A 17,335-nucleotide genomic window follows, 5' to 3' on the forward strand; every position below is an offset into this window, starting at 1 on the left:
GGATTCAGAATAAATACTCCTGTGGCTGATGTTTGTTTGTTTGTTTGTTTGTATCATGAGTAACTTGCTTTCTGGGTTTAGTTGGTAATTGTTGCCCTCCTCCCCCTTCTGAAGCGTTGCACAACTGGCTCAGGACAGACTACAAGGTCTCCCTCTGAGAAAGAGACAGAGCCGCAGATCTCAGGCTAGACCAGTTGAAAAACAGCAGGGTCAAAATCTAGCAGAAAAATTGTAGGAGCCTGAGAGAGCTCCCTACTGGTGTGGGGGATAGGACAGGGGACAGGAGTGGGAAAGGCGGGTGGCCAATAGAGGGAAGACTTCTAAGTCATACATGTTCTGAGATCTTCCACAGAACCCATTTAGTAACCTTGTTCCATGTGGGGCCTCTCCATGCATGCCCAAGTCTAGTCAGTAGTAGCAGTCTTCATCCTGGGATCTGCATGAATCACAACTGACCAAATCCCTGGAGGGGCTGCTCTTTCCCTCTCCACTTCCCTCACAGTTTGCTAGGTGTTGATACTGTGGAAAGTGAACCTTCTCTAGCCAGCTGCACCTGTTGTAACAGTCACTTGGAGGTTTTCATGGGCTTACTGTTAAGAAATTCTTCTTGGGATCACTTTCCCACCTGTCAGCCAAATCACGACCACTTAAGCTGGTCATGCTGGCCCGTCTTTCGTACGCTGCTGCTTCTTGTCTTGTTCTGTCCTGAGCAATGGGTCTTTCCAGTACTTTGATTGGGAAGTTGATTCCACATATTTATAGGCTTCCCTATCAAGAATCTTTTCCTGATAGTCAGCTTGTACTTTCATTTTCTTAATTCTGACCCATTTCTCCTGGGTATGAGCACGGTACAGTACCAACTTATATCATTCCCCCACACTTAGTGTTTGCCCCCTTCAAATAAACTGTAGGTGGTTTGTCTCCAATTCTCATTTAGCCCTGTTGGAGCTAACTAGCTCTTGCAAATATTAGGATGTGGAGTGTTCGAACTAACTCTTCTCTGCATTCCCTGTGATTTGCTGATATCCACTGGTAATTAGGTGCAGAGGAACAAATGCAGTATCTCAAATGCAGCCATAAGGAGCCACTAGAGAGTATTAATTCCTTGATCTGAGGCCTCTTCATGTTCATCCATAAAGTGCATTGACCACTTGTGCTGTACCTACTCCTAGCTTTCTGGAAGCTTCTGCTTCTAGGTCTCTTTCAGCATTACGGCTTTCCAGGTTTTTCCTTCCATTCAGTTACTAGATTCAGATAATTTTCTCTGGATGTATTAGTCTTTTTTCTCCAGGCTAAAATAATTGTGCTGCTTTCTGCTTCAGTTTCTGATCTTTTTAGATCCTTCTGTTCTTTCTACTCCAACTAGTATTTACAACTTCTCTCAACTGCACTCTTTTTTCACTCCTCTTTCCAGGTCTCCAAGATCAGATCTAAGGACGGTTAGGGCAGGTCTGCACTACCATAGAAGATGGACCCACGAAGGGTCAATTTTCCAGAGTTCAATTTCACATGTCTAGGAGAGACACAGGAAATCAACCTCTCGGGGTTGTAGTCAACCCCTGTGCTCCTTACGAGATGCATGGAGTGAGGTTGAAGGGAGAAACTCCTGTCGACTTTCCCCTGTATAGATGACCAAGTTAGCTGAGTGCAGATATGTTGTGTTTTTCTTTTTTTTTGTAGCTAGAATTGCTGATCTGTGGTTGACTTTCTTAGCCTTGGAGAAGTAGTCATGTTAGTTTGTACTCCAACAAAACAAAGCAGCAGATACATAGCACTTTAAGGACTAACAAAATGATGTACTTACAAATGTCAGCCTGTACTGGAAATGAAATTGATCTGAAGAAGTGGGTCTGTCCCATGAAAGCTCATCAACAAATAAATCAGTATTGTTAGTCTTTATAGTGCTACATTTCTGCTGCTTTGTTTTCTTAGCCTCCTTAGTTAGCTAGACACCAACTTCAACCCTCTCTTCCTCACACAGTGTACTCTTGCTTTGTATCATTAGCATTCCTGTCTTAAAAAAATTGTAGGAGCTAGATTCTACGAAACCTATCAAATGCTTTAAAGTAAGATGTTACATTGCACCTACCGCTTTCCTATGACTGTTTTTACTTCTCTAAATATAACAAAAAAAATGTCACTTTGAAGAAGCACAGTCAAGTTGAAAGCCTTGTTTCTGTTCAGAAATGTTATCCGTGCCTACTACATTAACAAGTAATGCCCAAAATTACTAAATTGAAACTTTAGAATAGTGTTGTTTTTTTCCTGCACTTTACTTTCTGTATAGTTAGTGGTTTTTTGCCTTTTGTTGGTTTCTTCTTTGCCGAAAAGATTGTTGTAAAAAATTCATTGAGAAACAGAAAACTGAATATTTTTAAAAAGGTTTCTGGGTATTTGTTTAAAGGTTGTCTTTTCAGAAACTTTTTTAGTCAGATTCTTAACAATAAGAAATATTTCTTTTAGCAGTGGCTTTAAATTGAGGACAGTTCAGGGAAACAGACAAAAGCAGAAGTTAAATGCAAGATGGATGGGTAGATTGTATTAGTAGAATGCAAACCAAATTGCTATCACATGTGATAGATCTCAAGAAATGCTTAAAATTAAAATCAGTTTTTTGAAGCTAAAACAGGCAGATCACTACATCCTTGCAATGCAAGCTTAAACACCTGTCTGTTTCCAAAAAGTTAATGAAGAAAAGCCTAGCATCTCTCTAGTTCTTCTCCCAGAGGTGTGCTCAGCTGTGACGATGAAATAAACACCCAGAATGCCAACAGATTAATTTTTAATCCTGTATTCTATTACCTAACCTGTTTATGAACTCTGTCACTGCATGTGATGCAACAAACACCGGTTGATGACTAAATGCTTTTGTTTTATTCACAGAAAAATAACACACATGAGATAAGATGCTAAGAGCACCAAGTACGTTCCACAGTTCTAGTTTATATATCATTTGAAAATTGTGTGCAGAAGCACTATTTAAACTCTGTTTAATTCCCAGAATTCAGATCCTAGTGCAGTTTATGAAATAGCTGGCAGCTCAGAGGACACTATCCATAATGAACTGTGTGTATGATGAGTAATGCCTGTTATGTCAATGCACTATATCTCTTTGAGAATCAATTTCTTCAGGATGGCCATCAAACGTAGCTTTTGAAAATCAAGCTTGACCTGACCAGTATTCCGAAAGTTATTTGGAGCATGTTAGGCTGATGATGAGAATAGAAATGCAGCATTTTTGCTTTGTTCAGCTCACTCATCAAAGCTCCATGAACACGCAGAAACCCACAGGGAGGTAATGATTTTTTGCCCTCAAGTGCAGTACCAAATGCTAGTCTGCTCTATGTAAAGAAACACATGTATAAATACTCCTCCTTCATCGTTGTCCCTATGAAGCTTGAAAGTACAGGCCCTGCAAACATTCTGAGTATGAAAGGTCCCATGGGAGCAGGAAAACATTTCTCAGTCTCTCCTCGCCAGCACAGAACACTGTCCTCCACCCCAGCATTGGCCGCAATTTTTAGTCCTGCTTTTATTGTGTAAGCTCATGAATCACATTGAAATGAGAGGCTCCGTATGAAAGTAAATTGCTATTACAGGGAATAAGGTTAAGGATTCCTCTAACAATGATGTCATCCAGAAATGCCTTTTTGGGAGTTTCCAGATGCCTGCAGGTGTGTGTGTGTGTGTGTGCGTGCGTGCGTGCGTGTGTGTGCGTGCGCGCGCACGCTAGTAAGAGACGATATCCATTCGAAGAACATGCGCACATGCCAAACTCTGAATCACCACATTTAACACTGTGCCATTTTTGCATAACTTAATAGGTGTGGTTGGGGGACAACTCTGACAAGCTAATTAAAGGGAAAAACCTACATTAAATGGTTACATTTTCTACCTGTAGTATGCTGTTTACTGATGTTAATAAGAGCTGTCTGACTAAATACCACACACAGTATTGAAAATTTACTTCAAAGGACCTAATTTAATCCCACAAAATCTCTCTCCACAAAATCCCTTTTTGACTTGGATATTGCAGCCCTCAGGTACAATGCCTTAATTTTCATTGCACTTTGCAGTATGCTGGCACATCCAAAATAGATATTTGCTGTAGGATTTTCCTTTTATCTAAATACATTGGACTCTTCCCATTGTCCCCTTTGTACAGTCATTCTAGTGTGTTGACAAAACAAAAACCAAAGAGATGCCCTCTATGATTCCAATGTTACTTTGGCGGGTTCTGAGACCTTAAATGTATATTGTAGTTTTCAGAACTGCTGACTGACTCTCTTTAAAGCTCTAGAATGAGAAGGTGAGTAAGGAGCTGTTCTGAACTTTTGCTTACACGCTGTTTTATATTTACTTTTTCATTCAACTGAACATAAAAGCCTCACATTGTTAGTACGATACATTACCCCATTGTGAGCAAACACATGCCCTGTAACTTCCTGGGATGTGCACAGTCTGCTACCATGCACTGTTAGCCATATAAAAACAAAAAAGCAGTTGAGTAGCACTTTAAAGACTAGCAAAATAATTTATTTGGTGAGCTTTCATGGGACAGACTCAGAAGCTCACCTAATAAATTATTTTGTTAGTCTTTGAAGTGCTACTTGTCTGTTTTTTTATTTTGATAGTATATAAGCCAGCACGGCTTTTTCTTTGTTACTGTTAGCCATATAGTAGAAGTCAGATCTGTTCAGACTTGCAATATAGTCAGTTCATTGATTAGAGACATTTTAGGGCTGTATTTTTTTCAGAAGCCTTGAGCACCCAGTAATCCCATTGTAGTTAATAGGAACTGTAGGTGTACAGCACATCTAGAAATTCAGGATGATTTCTGAGCATTTGCCTCCTAAATCGTACTCGCAAGGCACGTCCATCTTACTCCTGCTGCTCATTAGGAGTAAGGGAGGTTGACAGGCGCCTTTGCTCCTATTGACCTCCCACAGTGGCAAGGAAGCGGAAGCCCAAATTAGGGTAGGTTGGATCCAGCTACCTAATTAATGTAGCTGGAGTTACATACCTTAATTTGACCTTCCCCTTTAGTGTAGACATACTTTGAGTTACTGAAAGATCTGTGCATTATTACACACAGAAGGATATTTGAACACTGTTTATACACAGTGGATGGATCTTTGTCCAAAGTATAAAAGTCTCTTATGAATACAAGTTCTATTGAAAACTTATGGGACTTGTGCTCATAAATCACTTACACTCCTTTTGAAAATCTCACTCTAGTATTAGGGATGTTAATGGTTAACAGGTAAAGCCTCATCCTAAATGGATGAGGCTTAGTGGTTCTTGTTATTCTGCAGCCCCATGCCCTCCACCCCTTCTTAATTAGTTTAATGAGCCCCCCCACCAGCTGTCCCCGCTTTAGTTAGATAACTGGTTAAACCTCCTGTTTAACCAATTAAACAGGATTTTACATCCCTACTTAGTATTCTAGAATCTTCCCTAAAATAGCTGGGAAAATACTTGATATCTTTATCAATTCATAGTTGCTTTATGACTGTGACGTACCTTGGAGGACAAATTAATGCATATTTGTCTGATGCTCCAGATTAAATCACGGGTGTTTCCTTTTAAAAAGAACTTGCTGTCACTTGTTCTTTTTCTCTTTTTAGCTGGCTCTGCAGCTTCACTCCAACTTTGTCTGTTTTACTTGCCAGAAATCATCCCTGCTTCATCACCGTGCTTTGTCTTATGCTGCACGTGTCACTATGCATCTGACGAAGTGGGTTTGAGCCCGCAAAATTATGCCCAAATAAATGTGGTCCCACAGGACTTCTAAACAGACTTAAGATGGCTACCGCTCTAATACATGGATATAGTCACTATACCATTGATGATTCGTAGCCATTTTTCTAATGGTTTTTGTGATTAACTTGCTCAGAGTGAAGAAACAAAGTTTCTCTGAAATCAACATGATCAGAACTCTTTCTAGCTTGCTGTTGCTTGGAAGGGGGAACAAAAAAGAGTCTGTGTTTAATTTGTGGACTATGTTCACCAGTCAGGCTGTGAAAGTTTAGCTAAATAGCTGTACTGTGGTAACATAAATATAAATGTTTATAATTGGCTACCTGGAAAAGGTGAACTATCATTTTAGTTTGGGGGCTGATACCTTTTATTCTTCAGAGAAAAACTAGTTATTTCTAGTTTACAGAATAAAAAAGCAAGCCTACCATATCTTATTATTTTTAGAATTTATTAGCTTGATATTTCCACATGATGATGATAATAGGATAAAACCCAATAAATTATAACTTACTAAAAAAAAGTTTAGGTGGGATCATCTAAAGTTTTAATTATTGGTTGTATGTATCTTTTTTCCTTTTGCAGATTTCTGATTTTGGATTAGCAAAGTGCAATGGCCTTTCACATTCCCATGATCTCAGCATAGATGGTCTGTGTGGTACTATTGCCTACCTGCCTCCAGAACGTATAAAAGAGAAAAACAGATACTTTGATACTAAACATGATGTGTACAGGTCAGTGTGTACTTCTTAGTAGGTATCAGCAGAGCTATTAAAAACTCTTGGCTAAATGATGCAATGCTGTAATTGTAAAAATAAGTGTAGTGTCTTTCACATTCTAGAAGTCTGTGTCTAAAATATCAGACCAAGAATAATTAAAAATTAAACAAAACCCTCAGGTTAGGCCCTGATCCTTCAAAGGTTTACACTTAACTTCAAAAATAAGAGTCGATCCCCTGAAATCACTTCTGGATTCAAGCCTTGGTGACTAATTGTTTGTTTTGGTTTTATTTTCTGCTAATCCTTTCTGAAGTGAAGCATTGTTAACAAATTTTGTACCAGGTGGTATTAAACACATGGATGACTTAAGCTGGTGGAGTGATCCTATGACTTCAGTGTTGTGGAAACTACTTTAGAACTCTCATTAACTGTGTAAACCTTATGCTGATTTCTTAGTGACTAGCTTGGCATGAATTGCTGCATGCAGCATAGATGTAATCCAGAAGTATTATAAAGGCAACCTCCTCCCCACCAACAAAACAAAACAAAAAACTTTGCCACAGTGAGACTGTACCAGCCCAGGTCCACAGACTTGTCTTCATGCAATAGTGCTAAAGATAGCAATATGGACATCCACTTGGGCTGGAGCTCTGGATTGGAGACCTCCCCCCCCCGCACCCCCTTCCTCCTACTGAGTTATAGATCCCAAGCCTATGGAGTGTCCCCATTGCTATTTATGTCACTGTAATGTGAGATGCAGTCTGTAGGTCTGGGCTCTGACGCCTGGTCTACACTTATACCTACCTCACAGAAGACACCCCGGTAAGATGGATGAGGTGCTCCTCTCCTGTCAGTACCGACTAAACATCTTGTGTTGCTGGAGTACCAGCATGAATGGGAGCATGTTTGGAGATCAGTTTGTTGCCTCTTCAGTGACCTGATAAGTTGACACCCGATGGGCTGATCCCTGGTGTAGCGGAGACACACCCTCACACTCACTGCAATGGGGCGTCTTTATGGTGTAGACGTACTCTTCAATTTCTTACTCTATGAAAGCGAGTGAGAGTTGGACCACAGATTTCAATGCAGACACAATTTTACCCTTTTTGTGTACTATCTTCAGTCTGCTTTCAGTGTGTTAGAAAAACAATATTTTCTGCTGATAAAATAGTGCATGGTCTAGCAGAAGACAAACTGAAGCTGAACCAGCCCACGATCTTTGCATAGCAACTTTCTTAAAGTCCTTCACTGCTGTGCAGATTTTCTTGGTTTTGACATACATGGTGAGTTGGAGTAAATTAGTACTTGTAACCATGAGTCTCCAGTCACTCACTAATGCCGGGACACTGTTAGTCCTCTGCATAAGATCCATAATTTAATTTTACCTGCCATTAAGGCATGGTTCTTGGCCCAGGCTATAAATACATCTAACTACATAAGAGTCATCTGTACATAAGCTGCAGCAGACCTCAAAGACTCAAGCGTTGCATAAGTGCTAATGGGGGGGGAAACCCTATTTTTATGAGGGGAACTTCTAATTTTTCTCCTGTAGGATTAACAAATATTATATTTATTTGCAGTTTCTCTATAGTGATTTGGGGTGTCCTCACACAGAAAAAGCCTTTTGCAGGTAAGCCAATGCCACTCTGTTCACAAGCTTCATTTTGCAAATGTACATAATAGACAAAGGATTTGTTCCTCCTCCTGTGTGCATGTGCCAGACTGAGGGGTCTTGCCTGGCCACTATCAGTTTCTACATTATATTGACATGCTGGCTGAAGTCTGACCCTCTCTCATTTCAACTCTGGTTATTTAAAAAAAAAAAAAAATCCAGCTTCCACTTTGCATTCTGAAAGTGTAACTCATAAGGCTTCCCTCAATCCGTGAGTCCGTGGGAGTTCACGTACAGTTCTAGAGTAGAATGTATAGGATAGACATACTGGTAAGCCTCTTGAAAAATGAGAAGTGTCGTAAGTTGTATAGGTTGACCTGATAGTCCATACTTATAAAGCTTAATCTCAAAAGTTTATGATTTTGTTTCCTCCCTAATTTTTTCTCCATATAGAAAAGCAGGCTTTAATTGGGGAGTTTTGATAGGGACTCATGGATTCAGGATTTTTTTTTATTTAAATGTGTTAAGAGATTACAATCTTTTGGCCTTAACTTCTATTACATTTATCTTTATTTCTCATTAAACATTATTAAAAAGAAATTATAATGTTAAATAAAGTCCAATTTAAATAAAATAAATCAAACAAATAAATAAAAAACAGATTCATACTGTAACAGTGGCTATATATCCATCCTTCAAGAAATGTTTTTGTCCTTTTCAGAGGTTAACTATAAACCGAAGGGCCCTGAGGAAGAGGCGTGTTCAAATCCTAGATGTAGATCAATTTTTTAGAGTTTTACCTCCCAACAATATCAGTACTGAAATGCAAACTATGATATCTTTCCTTTTTGATTAGCCTCTTGGGTCTATCATGAACTTGTTTGGGCAAGTTACTTTCTCCTACCCCTACCAATCATTTTCTGGAGTACAGGATCTTATTTGTTCCTGCTCTCCTTATTCACTTAACTTTTAACATACAGTAGAAATCTCGACGGCTATGTCTAGTGTACACATAGCCTAACCACTGATAAGGCAATTTTAGCTACATAATTGGCGTAGCTAATACTGCTTATCAGCAGTCAACTATGATGGCTGTCTATATAGAAGAAGGTCAATGGGAGCATTTCTCCCTTCTACCTTCATTAATCTTCACTGCTCACAAGGAGTTCTGGGGTTGATCTTCTGTGACAGTGTAGACCTAGCCTTGGAGTTATCAGAACTGGCATATTGGGCATCAGGTAGCCTGGTTCTATTCCCAGGATCAGTGTATGTTACAGGACAGAGCATTCCTGCCTTGAATGAATCCGCTGTTTGAATCACTGGATCTAAAGGTGCAATCTTTCATTGCTTGAATTACATGACAATGCACATTAGCACGGAGCTGTGGTCCTCACCAACTGTTTTATACAGTATGTCTGGAGGCTGAATTACTGTAGAGATTGCTGTGTGCTCCTGTTATTAGCTTATATGGAAAAAAAATCTCAGGCACAACAAAGTAAGAGAGCAAGCCCCTTCTTCTCTTATTCCTGCAGATAGGCAAGTCCAAAATACTGTACAGGAACACAGACCAGCATGTGTATCTAACCTGAGGTTTTGCAAAGCAATCTGACATGGGAGGATAGAAACATGTCACTGTTATTCACTGATGTTAGTATCTCCAACTGTTCTGAAAGCCAACTTGGTTGGCTGCTTCAACTTATTTTCTAACAATTAGGTTTTAAATTAAAATTTTACTGTTTTTATACCATAATAGAAATATATTACAGCCTTGGCAAAAATGCACAGAACCGAGGTTAAACTTTCACATAAAGGTTCAGGGAAGAGAATCTCCTCAGTTTGCTAAACTGTTTCAATTTGTGTGCTCTTTCTTTGCAGAGGAAAACAACATTTTGCATATTATGGTAAAAGTAGTCAAAGGCCACCGCCCAGAGCTACCTACTGTTTCCAAATCCAGACCTCGCTCGTGTAATAACTTGATCAAACTGATGCAAAAGTGCTGGCAAGATAATCCTAGCAAAAGGCCAACATTTCAAGGTAATACTTCCAGATAATTCAGCTACCCATTTCTACTGTGAATCATTTCTGTGTGGAGGACTAAATCCTGTACGTTGATGGCAACACAATGCATTGAGCCTATTGTGTAGTGAAGACAAGGATACAGGAAGCTTATTCACTTGGGAAGGGATTATATGAAGAAATGTTGTGTAAACATCTCACAAGTAAGACATTTACTGAACTGCGAAATCCCTGCAGCCATTGCTTTGGGACTGCACGCGCAGTTCATTTCCTAAAGTATGGACCCCAGCCAAGGTTGAACTTGATGTGGTGGTGGAGAGCCTTGGATGCCCAGAGCCATGATTTTTAATATAGAAACTAATGAATAAGACTGGTTTTACTACAACTGACGTATGTTTCTGGCAGTTAAAAATAAAAAAATAAGTAAAAAAGACTTCAGCATATCCCACAGCAACACAAGTGGTTCCACCTGTAAACACACAAGAGAATGCAATAATCCTCTACAGATGCTTTAATGCTAATTGCTAAAGTGAGTGATTTATTTGTTCCCTCCCACACCCCGGTGAAGTGCAGGACCACACGATGACTGTGGCCTTGTCTACATCCAAACAGTTAGGTTGACCCAGCTGCAATGCTCGGGGGTTTGAGAAATCGAACCTCGCCCCGATGTGGGCACTGCTGGGTCAATGGAAGAATTGGTCCACTGGCCTAGCTACCAGTGCTCACAGAGGTGCGTGTACCTATGACGACGGGCAGGTGGCCGAAAGGGGGAATAAGAGGGCGTGTGACGCTGGGGACCAGAGCTCCAGCAGCTACCCCCACTGCTGCTTCGTCTGCAGTGGCAGCCAGACCTCTTGACCCATTTTGAAATGTGGGTAGTGCTGCTGCACCTCACTGTGCAGCTGTGGGGGCCCAGCAGTGTGGTCTGAGGGGCGCTGAGGGTAACTGCCCTTGGCCCTGCCTCTTCTGGGGGTATGAAACCGGGTCCCGCTCCCGCTTTGCCATGGGGGTTGTCATCCCCGCTGCTGACTGGGGGAACTCCTGTCGGCATGGGTAGTGCCTCTACTGACGCACCGCAGCTGTGTTGCTGTAGCATTTCAAATAGGCACAGGTAAAGAAGATGAGATTGCCACTTCTCAGTCACAGGACTGAGCCTGGACGGGCAGGTACTGACAGATTTGTTACCACCTCACAGTTGATCATAAGTTATGTGTAAATGTCAGGGGGTAGCTATGTCAGTTTCCCAGCTCCTGTGAGTGATGGGCAGCCGGGAACCAGGTTTCAGCTACCTGCCACTCACAGGAGAGGGGAAACTGACCAGTGCTGAGGCTTGGCTGCCGCCACTCACAGGGGCAGGAGTCTGACTCTCACCGCTCCTGACAGGAGTGTGGAAAATGCTTGCGTCAGGGACAGTGAGAGTCAGGCTGCCCACTACTCACAGGTGTGTGGAAACTGACCATGGCTGTGCTGGTCACTTTCCTGGCTCCCCAAGTTATGCGAAATTTGACTTATGTAGGTTATGCAAGAATGCAACTTCCACATAAGTCGGGGGTCCATTGCATCTGCAAAAACAGTGAGCTTTCCTGTGGCACCTTATAGACGAGCAGATTTATTGGAGCATAAGTGTTTGTGGGCAAAGACCTCCTTCATCAGAGGCATCACAAAAGCTCATGCTCCAATAACTCTGTTCATTTATAAGGTGCCACAGGATTTCTCATTGTTTGGCTTATGCGTAATGAGCTATTTGGGCTTCATTCTGTGTATAGTGGCTAACTGGCTATTGGCATTTGGATAAAGCCATAAGTCAGTGCCCATAAAGACCTCTCTCTAGACCAGAGAGTGGAGCTAAGGTAGTAGCATATATATTGTGTGTGGGAGGGGGACTTATATTGCTCTTAATGTTGTGTGTTCTGTGGGTTGAAAGTGGTGAGAAAGTAAATTAAATGCCTGTCAAACAGATAGCCCCGGTTTGGCTATTAAATCTTTCTTGCCTCTTTCAAAGAAATCACTTCTGAAACAGAGGACCTCTGTGAAAAACCAGAAGATGAAACAAAGGAGATGATAGCCCAGGACCTGACCACCAAACCATCGGAGGAACCACATTCTCAGGTAGTTCTTGTTCCCACATTTAACACAAAGTTCATATGAAACGCTCACTAAACAATCTTAAATTATTGCCAGAAGTGAAATAAAGTACAAGAGTCAAACACTGCCCTGACGTAACCACCTCCCCCGCCCCCCAGCACCATTGTGATACTCTCACTTCACTAGAGGTGGTTTGTTGGGCAACTTCTTGTAGGCATTGTGGTAGAAGTGGATCTCAGTGAGGAGTCTGAATGTAAACAAAAAGTGCTGTCTGTTTATTGGGGTGGATTTAGAAGTACAAAAAGCTGTAGGAGGAGGATGAGGCTGGGACCATTAGAAAAACATTGGGAGTGAAGTGATAAGAAACAATGGGGCTGTGGTTGAGGAGGGCAGTATTCTGCAGGACAATGAAAGGCTAAGAATTGGGCGGGGGGTGGGGTGGGGAGAGTTTTGGGAAGCCAATAGAAAGGCTTCAGGTGAGGTTAACAAAGTAGGCTGGGCAAGAAAAGTATCAGTGGGTGCCTTTTGTGCAGACTATAGTGGAATGAGGGTGGGGGAACTATGTGTGTGCTAGGAGAGCTGCAGAGGAGGTGGCTACAGTAAGGGAGATAAGGGCCTGATTGTGAGAAAGTGTTAACTGTCTGGACAGGGAGAAAAGTCTGATTGTGAAAATGTAGTGGAGAAAGAAATAGCTGGATTTAGAAGCTTCCTGAATGTATAATACAGATACCTCACATAACTGTTATGCAAAATCTTCCAGATAACTTTTTAAATTTTGTTTCTGAACAGCCTTTAAAGATTTCTTCAAGTGAACAACATATTTTGATTTCATGCTGTTAATTTTCCTTGATAACAACAAGTTAAATCCAGACATCTTTTAAAACATGTCTTTCTTTCATTTGAAGGAAATGCCTGTGTTATCGCAGCCAAAACGTGAGTCCACTCCAGTATCCGCTAAGGATTATAGCCTTTCTGAGTTGTTGTCCCAGCTGGATTCAGGGATCTCACAGACGATGGAAGGTCCTGAAGAACTCAGTCGGAGCTCTTCTGAATCCAAACTTGCTTCCAGTGACAAGAGGCTTTCGGGGGTTTCATCTGTGGATTCAGCCTTTTCTTCTAGAGGGTCCCTGTCTCTGTCATTTGAGAGAGAGAACTCTGGAAGTGGTAAGTGTCTGAAATTTGCCACTGGAGACAAGGTGCAGAGGACATAGGGTATTTTATAAATATAACTGTTCCATAAATAAGATCAAAACGGAGTTAATGCTCTGAGCACTATTAATTTGTTCGCATAAATGTTTGGATGAACTTGCAGCCTGAAATGGGGCAAGAATTGCGTAATTTAAAACCAGTGTAAACATTATTTTTCTAAAGATGGGTGCCTAAACTAAAGCTTTGGGGTGCCTAACTATGGGCTTAGTGAGAGATGTCCGGTCATAGGGTATGTCTACACAGCAAAGTTATTTTGAAATAGCAGCAGCTATTTTGAAATAACTATGCAAGTGTCTATATAACACAACCGTTATTTCAAAATAGCAGATGCCTTATTTTGAAATTGGTAAACCTCATTGTACGAGGAATAACACCTATTTCAAAATAGAGCCATTGGATGCACTATGGCTTATTTAGAAACAGTCTATCTTGTGTCTGGACGCTCTATTTTGAAATAGCTGAGCACCACTCCAATACACATTTTGGCCGTGTCTACACAGGCCACTTTCTTTGAAAGTGGCATGGTAATACACGGCCCAAAATATGCTAATGAGGCACACATGCAAGTTCCCCATGCCTCACAAGCATATGGTCATGTGATTTGGAGTCCGGAAGACCGTTCTTCTGGACTCCAAAATGCCGTGTAGAAGCGTGGCCCCGGGGGAGCTTCCGGAAGTGGAAAAATCTAAAGACACCTATTTCAGTCCTTAGATAATTGTAGAGGTGAGGACAGATCACCTGCAGAATGTCTTTCCCATCCCACCATGCTCTTCTGTCTACTCTCTTGAGAGAAGATAAAAACCAGAATTAGGACACATTCCAAATCTGATTTTAAAACGGTCCTAACTATATTGCAGGGAGGTGTGGATTAAACTGTAGCTTAATTGTTAAGTAAGGAAAGGTAATGATTTTATTCACTGTTGGCTTGTTTCAGTCATGGAGAATAAAGTTCTTGGTGGTTACAGAATTTTTGATGCTTTCTCTCCACTCAGATATTGGCACAACAGATATTCAGAAGAGAAAACTGGCCGAGGCAATTCTGTCTGGAGACACTAGCAAACTGATGAAGATTCTCCAGCCCCAGGATGTTGATCTTGTCTTAGATGGAAGCTCCAGCCTTTTACACTTGGCTGTGGAAGCAGGTCAAGAAGAATGCGTCAAGTGGCTCCTTCTGTATAATGCCAACCCCAACCTGACCAACAAGAAAGGCTCCACTCCTCTCCATGTGGCCATAGAGAAGAAAATGAAAAGCATTGTGGAGCTTATCCTGGCGCGGAAAATCAACGTGAATGCCAAAGATGAAGATCAGTGGACTGCTCTTCACTTTGCTGCACAGAATGGGGATGAGTTCAGTACCCGGATTCTGCTTGATAAAAACGCATCCTTGAATGAGGTGGATTTTGAAGGAAGAGCCCCCATTCATATAGCCTGCCAGCACGGACAAGAGCATGTAGTGCGGATGCTGTTGAGAAGAGGCGCCAATGTGGACATTAAAGGCAAGGATGGCTGGGTGCCACTGCACTATGCTGCCTGGCAAGGTCATCTCTCCATCGTCAAGCTTCTGGCGAAGCAGCCAGGTGTCAATGTGAATGCGCAGACTGCAGACGGCAGGACCCCACTGCACCTGGCAGCACAAAGAGGACATTACAGAGTTGCCCGCATTCTGATAGAACTACAGTCCGACATCAACATACAGAACACGCTGTTACAAACAGCCCTCCACGTAGCTGCTGAGACTGGCCACACCAGCACTTCAAGGCTGCTCCTCAATCGTGGTGCAGAGATAGAGTTAGCAACAGCCGAGGGCTATACTGCACTTCATTTAGCCTCTCGCAATGGACATCTGGCCACCACCAAGCTGTTGCTAGAAGAAAGGGCTAACGTGCTGGCTAGAGGCCCCCTGAACAGGACGGCACTCCACCTGGCTGCTGAAAATGGACATGCAGAAGTCATAGAGGAACTTGTGAATTTGGAAAATGTGAATGATCCTGATGAGGAAGGGCTGACAGCTCTTCATCTGGCCGCACGAGGCGGGCATGCAAAAACGGCTGAGGTTCTATTAAAACATGGGGCCCTGGCTGAATTGCAAACCCTCAAGCTACAGACTACACTGCAGCTGGCTCAACAAATTGGGAATAGTTCTGTTGCTGTGCTGCTCAGTGAGACTTAAGAGGAACACATTCTGAACCTTGAGAGCTTGAATTGCTCTGCGAGTTCTCCTGGAATTTTGCAGTGATCTACTTTTCTCTTCAGTCTGCAGATAGATAAATCTGAATTCTGGCCAATCAAAAACTGCATTTTAGAGAGGATAGCCTATGGCCTTATGAACTGTGAGCGAAGAAGGAGCCAGGAACGTCCGAGTACTGATTCTAGGTCAGTGTGTGGGTTTTGGGCGAGGCATTTTGTTTTCTTCCCAACCTGTGTAATGGAGAAGAAAATACCTACATAACTAATCTCAAAGGGTACTGGGAGGCTCAATTAGATGGGGTTTAAACAGTGCCTTTAATTTTTGAGTGTGCCATATCCTCATTTAAGTATTGTTGTTCTGACTTCTTCAGTCATATGATGGGACACGCATATTATTTCTGATGACTGGATTATTACATAATCCATCCTTTGTGTGCATGTGTTAGAATAACTTGCTACCCTGAAGTCAGTGATGGTACAGATATCAATTTCAAATGAGCATTATTGGAAAGACAATGTTTGTTTAAAATGTTTTATGATAGATCTGTTTCACTTTGGACCGTGTGGCTAAGTATTATAATTTCACTTTTGAATGTCACAAAATGGAATATGTGGACATGCTCCATCTCTTTCATTGTTCATTGATGATGATAAAGCTGCACCATTCTGCTTACTCAGAATGGTCAAGAGACTATCTTTAGTCAATGCCTATGGTAGAAGAACTGGAAGTTCTCCGTTTGGCTAGCGTAGTGAAGTATAGAAGTTCATTTTTTATGTACAACAGTAACTTGTATATAATGTAAAATCAGTAAAATATAAGATTATTTTTTGTTACCAGTTGTGAAATAAGGATCTGTAACTACAGTCAAATGTTATATTCTAATAACATTATAGAACTCCTCACAAGCAGTTTGATTAGATTAGGAATATAGGAGAACCACATGTACAGTGGCATTGTATGTATGTCCTCAACTGTGTGATGAATAATCAAAATATACTGTGTATATATTATTTCTACCAGTTTGTATACATTTTCTCCAGCAGAAAATAATTGAGACTGTGTATAGTCCTGGGTATGTTTTAATACACCTCTTAATGTTCACTCCTTTTCAAAGTTCAAATGTGATCTGTTTATCAATAAATAGAGTGTTCTGTATCTATTATATGTGAGTGTCTTCTACTTGCAAACTTCAGGGGGGGTGTGTTTTAAATGCACAAAGTACTTCTTTTCTCCTAAAAGCTACAGAAAACTTTCTGTATGTGGTGGTGGGGGCAGGGAATACACGTTACTATCTTGCCATTATTAAAGGAGTAAGGCTTTGTTCTGTTTTTGGGGCAATATACCAAATTGCAAGGAGATTTAATGAGGACAATTTAAGTAGCTCTTATGTAACTGACTAAGGAAAACCAAAAGCCCTATATGATTTAATGCTGTCTTCCATTTAAAAGCTTGAGGCATTCATTAAGAACGTCTGGCCTTTGATTGGTTTTATCAGCTTTCTTCATTTACATCAGTAGATTGAATCTGTTAATCATAAAGCTGCCATATGACTCCCTAGAGAATGAAATTCTTCACGAATGTGTATGTATTAGCGCTGTAGATGAATGCACCTCACAGAGCAATCAGATGGGAAAAAAGCCTAAGCCATTCCAAATACTCACCGTGTTTCAGACTGTGAGCTACTGTTCAGAAGGTGATAGTGTGAAGAAGAGAAACTAACAAAACCAAAATCCCAGGATCTCTTAAATC

General features: G+C 41.2%; 1 protein-coding gene across 1 annotated transcript in view; it reads left to right on the top strand.

Moving 5' to 3' along the window:
• RIPK4 (receptor interacting serine/threonine kinase 4) overlaps positions 1-16,732 on the top strand; it is a 35,583-nt gene extending 18,851 nt beyond the window's left edge. The window contains exons 3-8 of the mRNA XM_074983416.1: positions 6,343-6,491; positions 8,057-8,106; positions 9,964-10,122; positions 12,107-12,213; positions 13,095-13,353; positions 14,391-16,732. Coding sequence (XP_074839517.1) covers positions 6,343-6,491; positions 8,057-8,106; positions 9,964-10,122; positions 12,107-12,213; positions 13,095-13,353; positions 14,391-15,568 — 1,902 coding nt within the window. The 3' untranslated portion in view covers positions 15,569-16,732. The remainder of the gene's footprint in view (positions 1-6,342; positions 6,492-8,056; positions 8,107-9,963; positions 10,123-12,106; positions 12,214-13,094; positions 13,354-14,390) is intronic.
• Positions 16,733-17,335: the final 603 nt, after the last annotated feature.

Source organism: Carettochelys insculpta, chromosome 1 (assembly GCF_033958435.1).
Source record: "Carettochelys insculpta isolate YL-2023 chromosome 1, ASM3395843v1, whole genome shotgun sequence".
Classification (NCBI taxonomy): Eukaryota; Metazoa; Chordata; order Testudines; family Carettochelyidae; genus Carettochelys; species Carettochelys insculpta.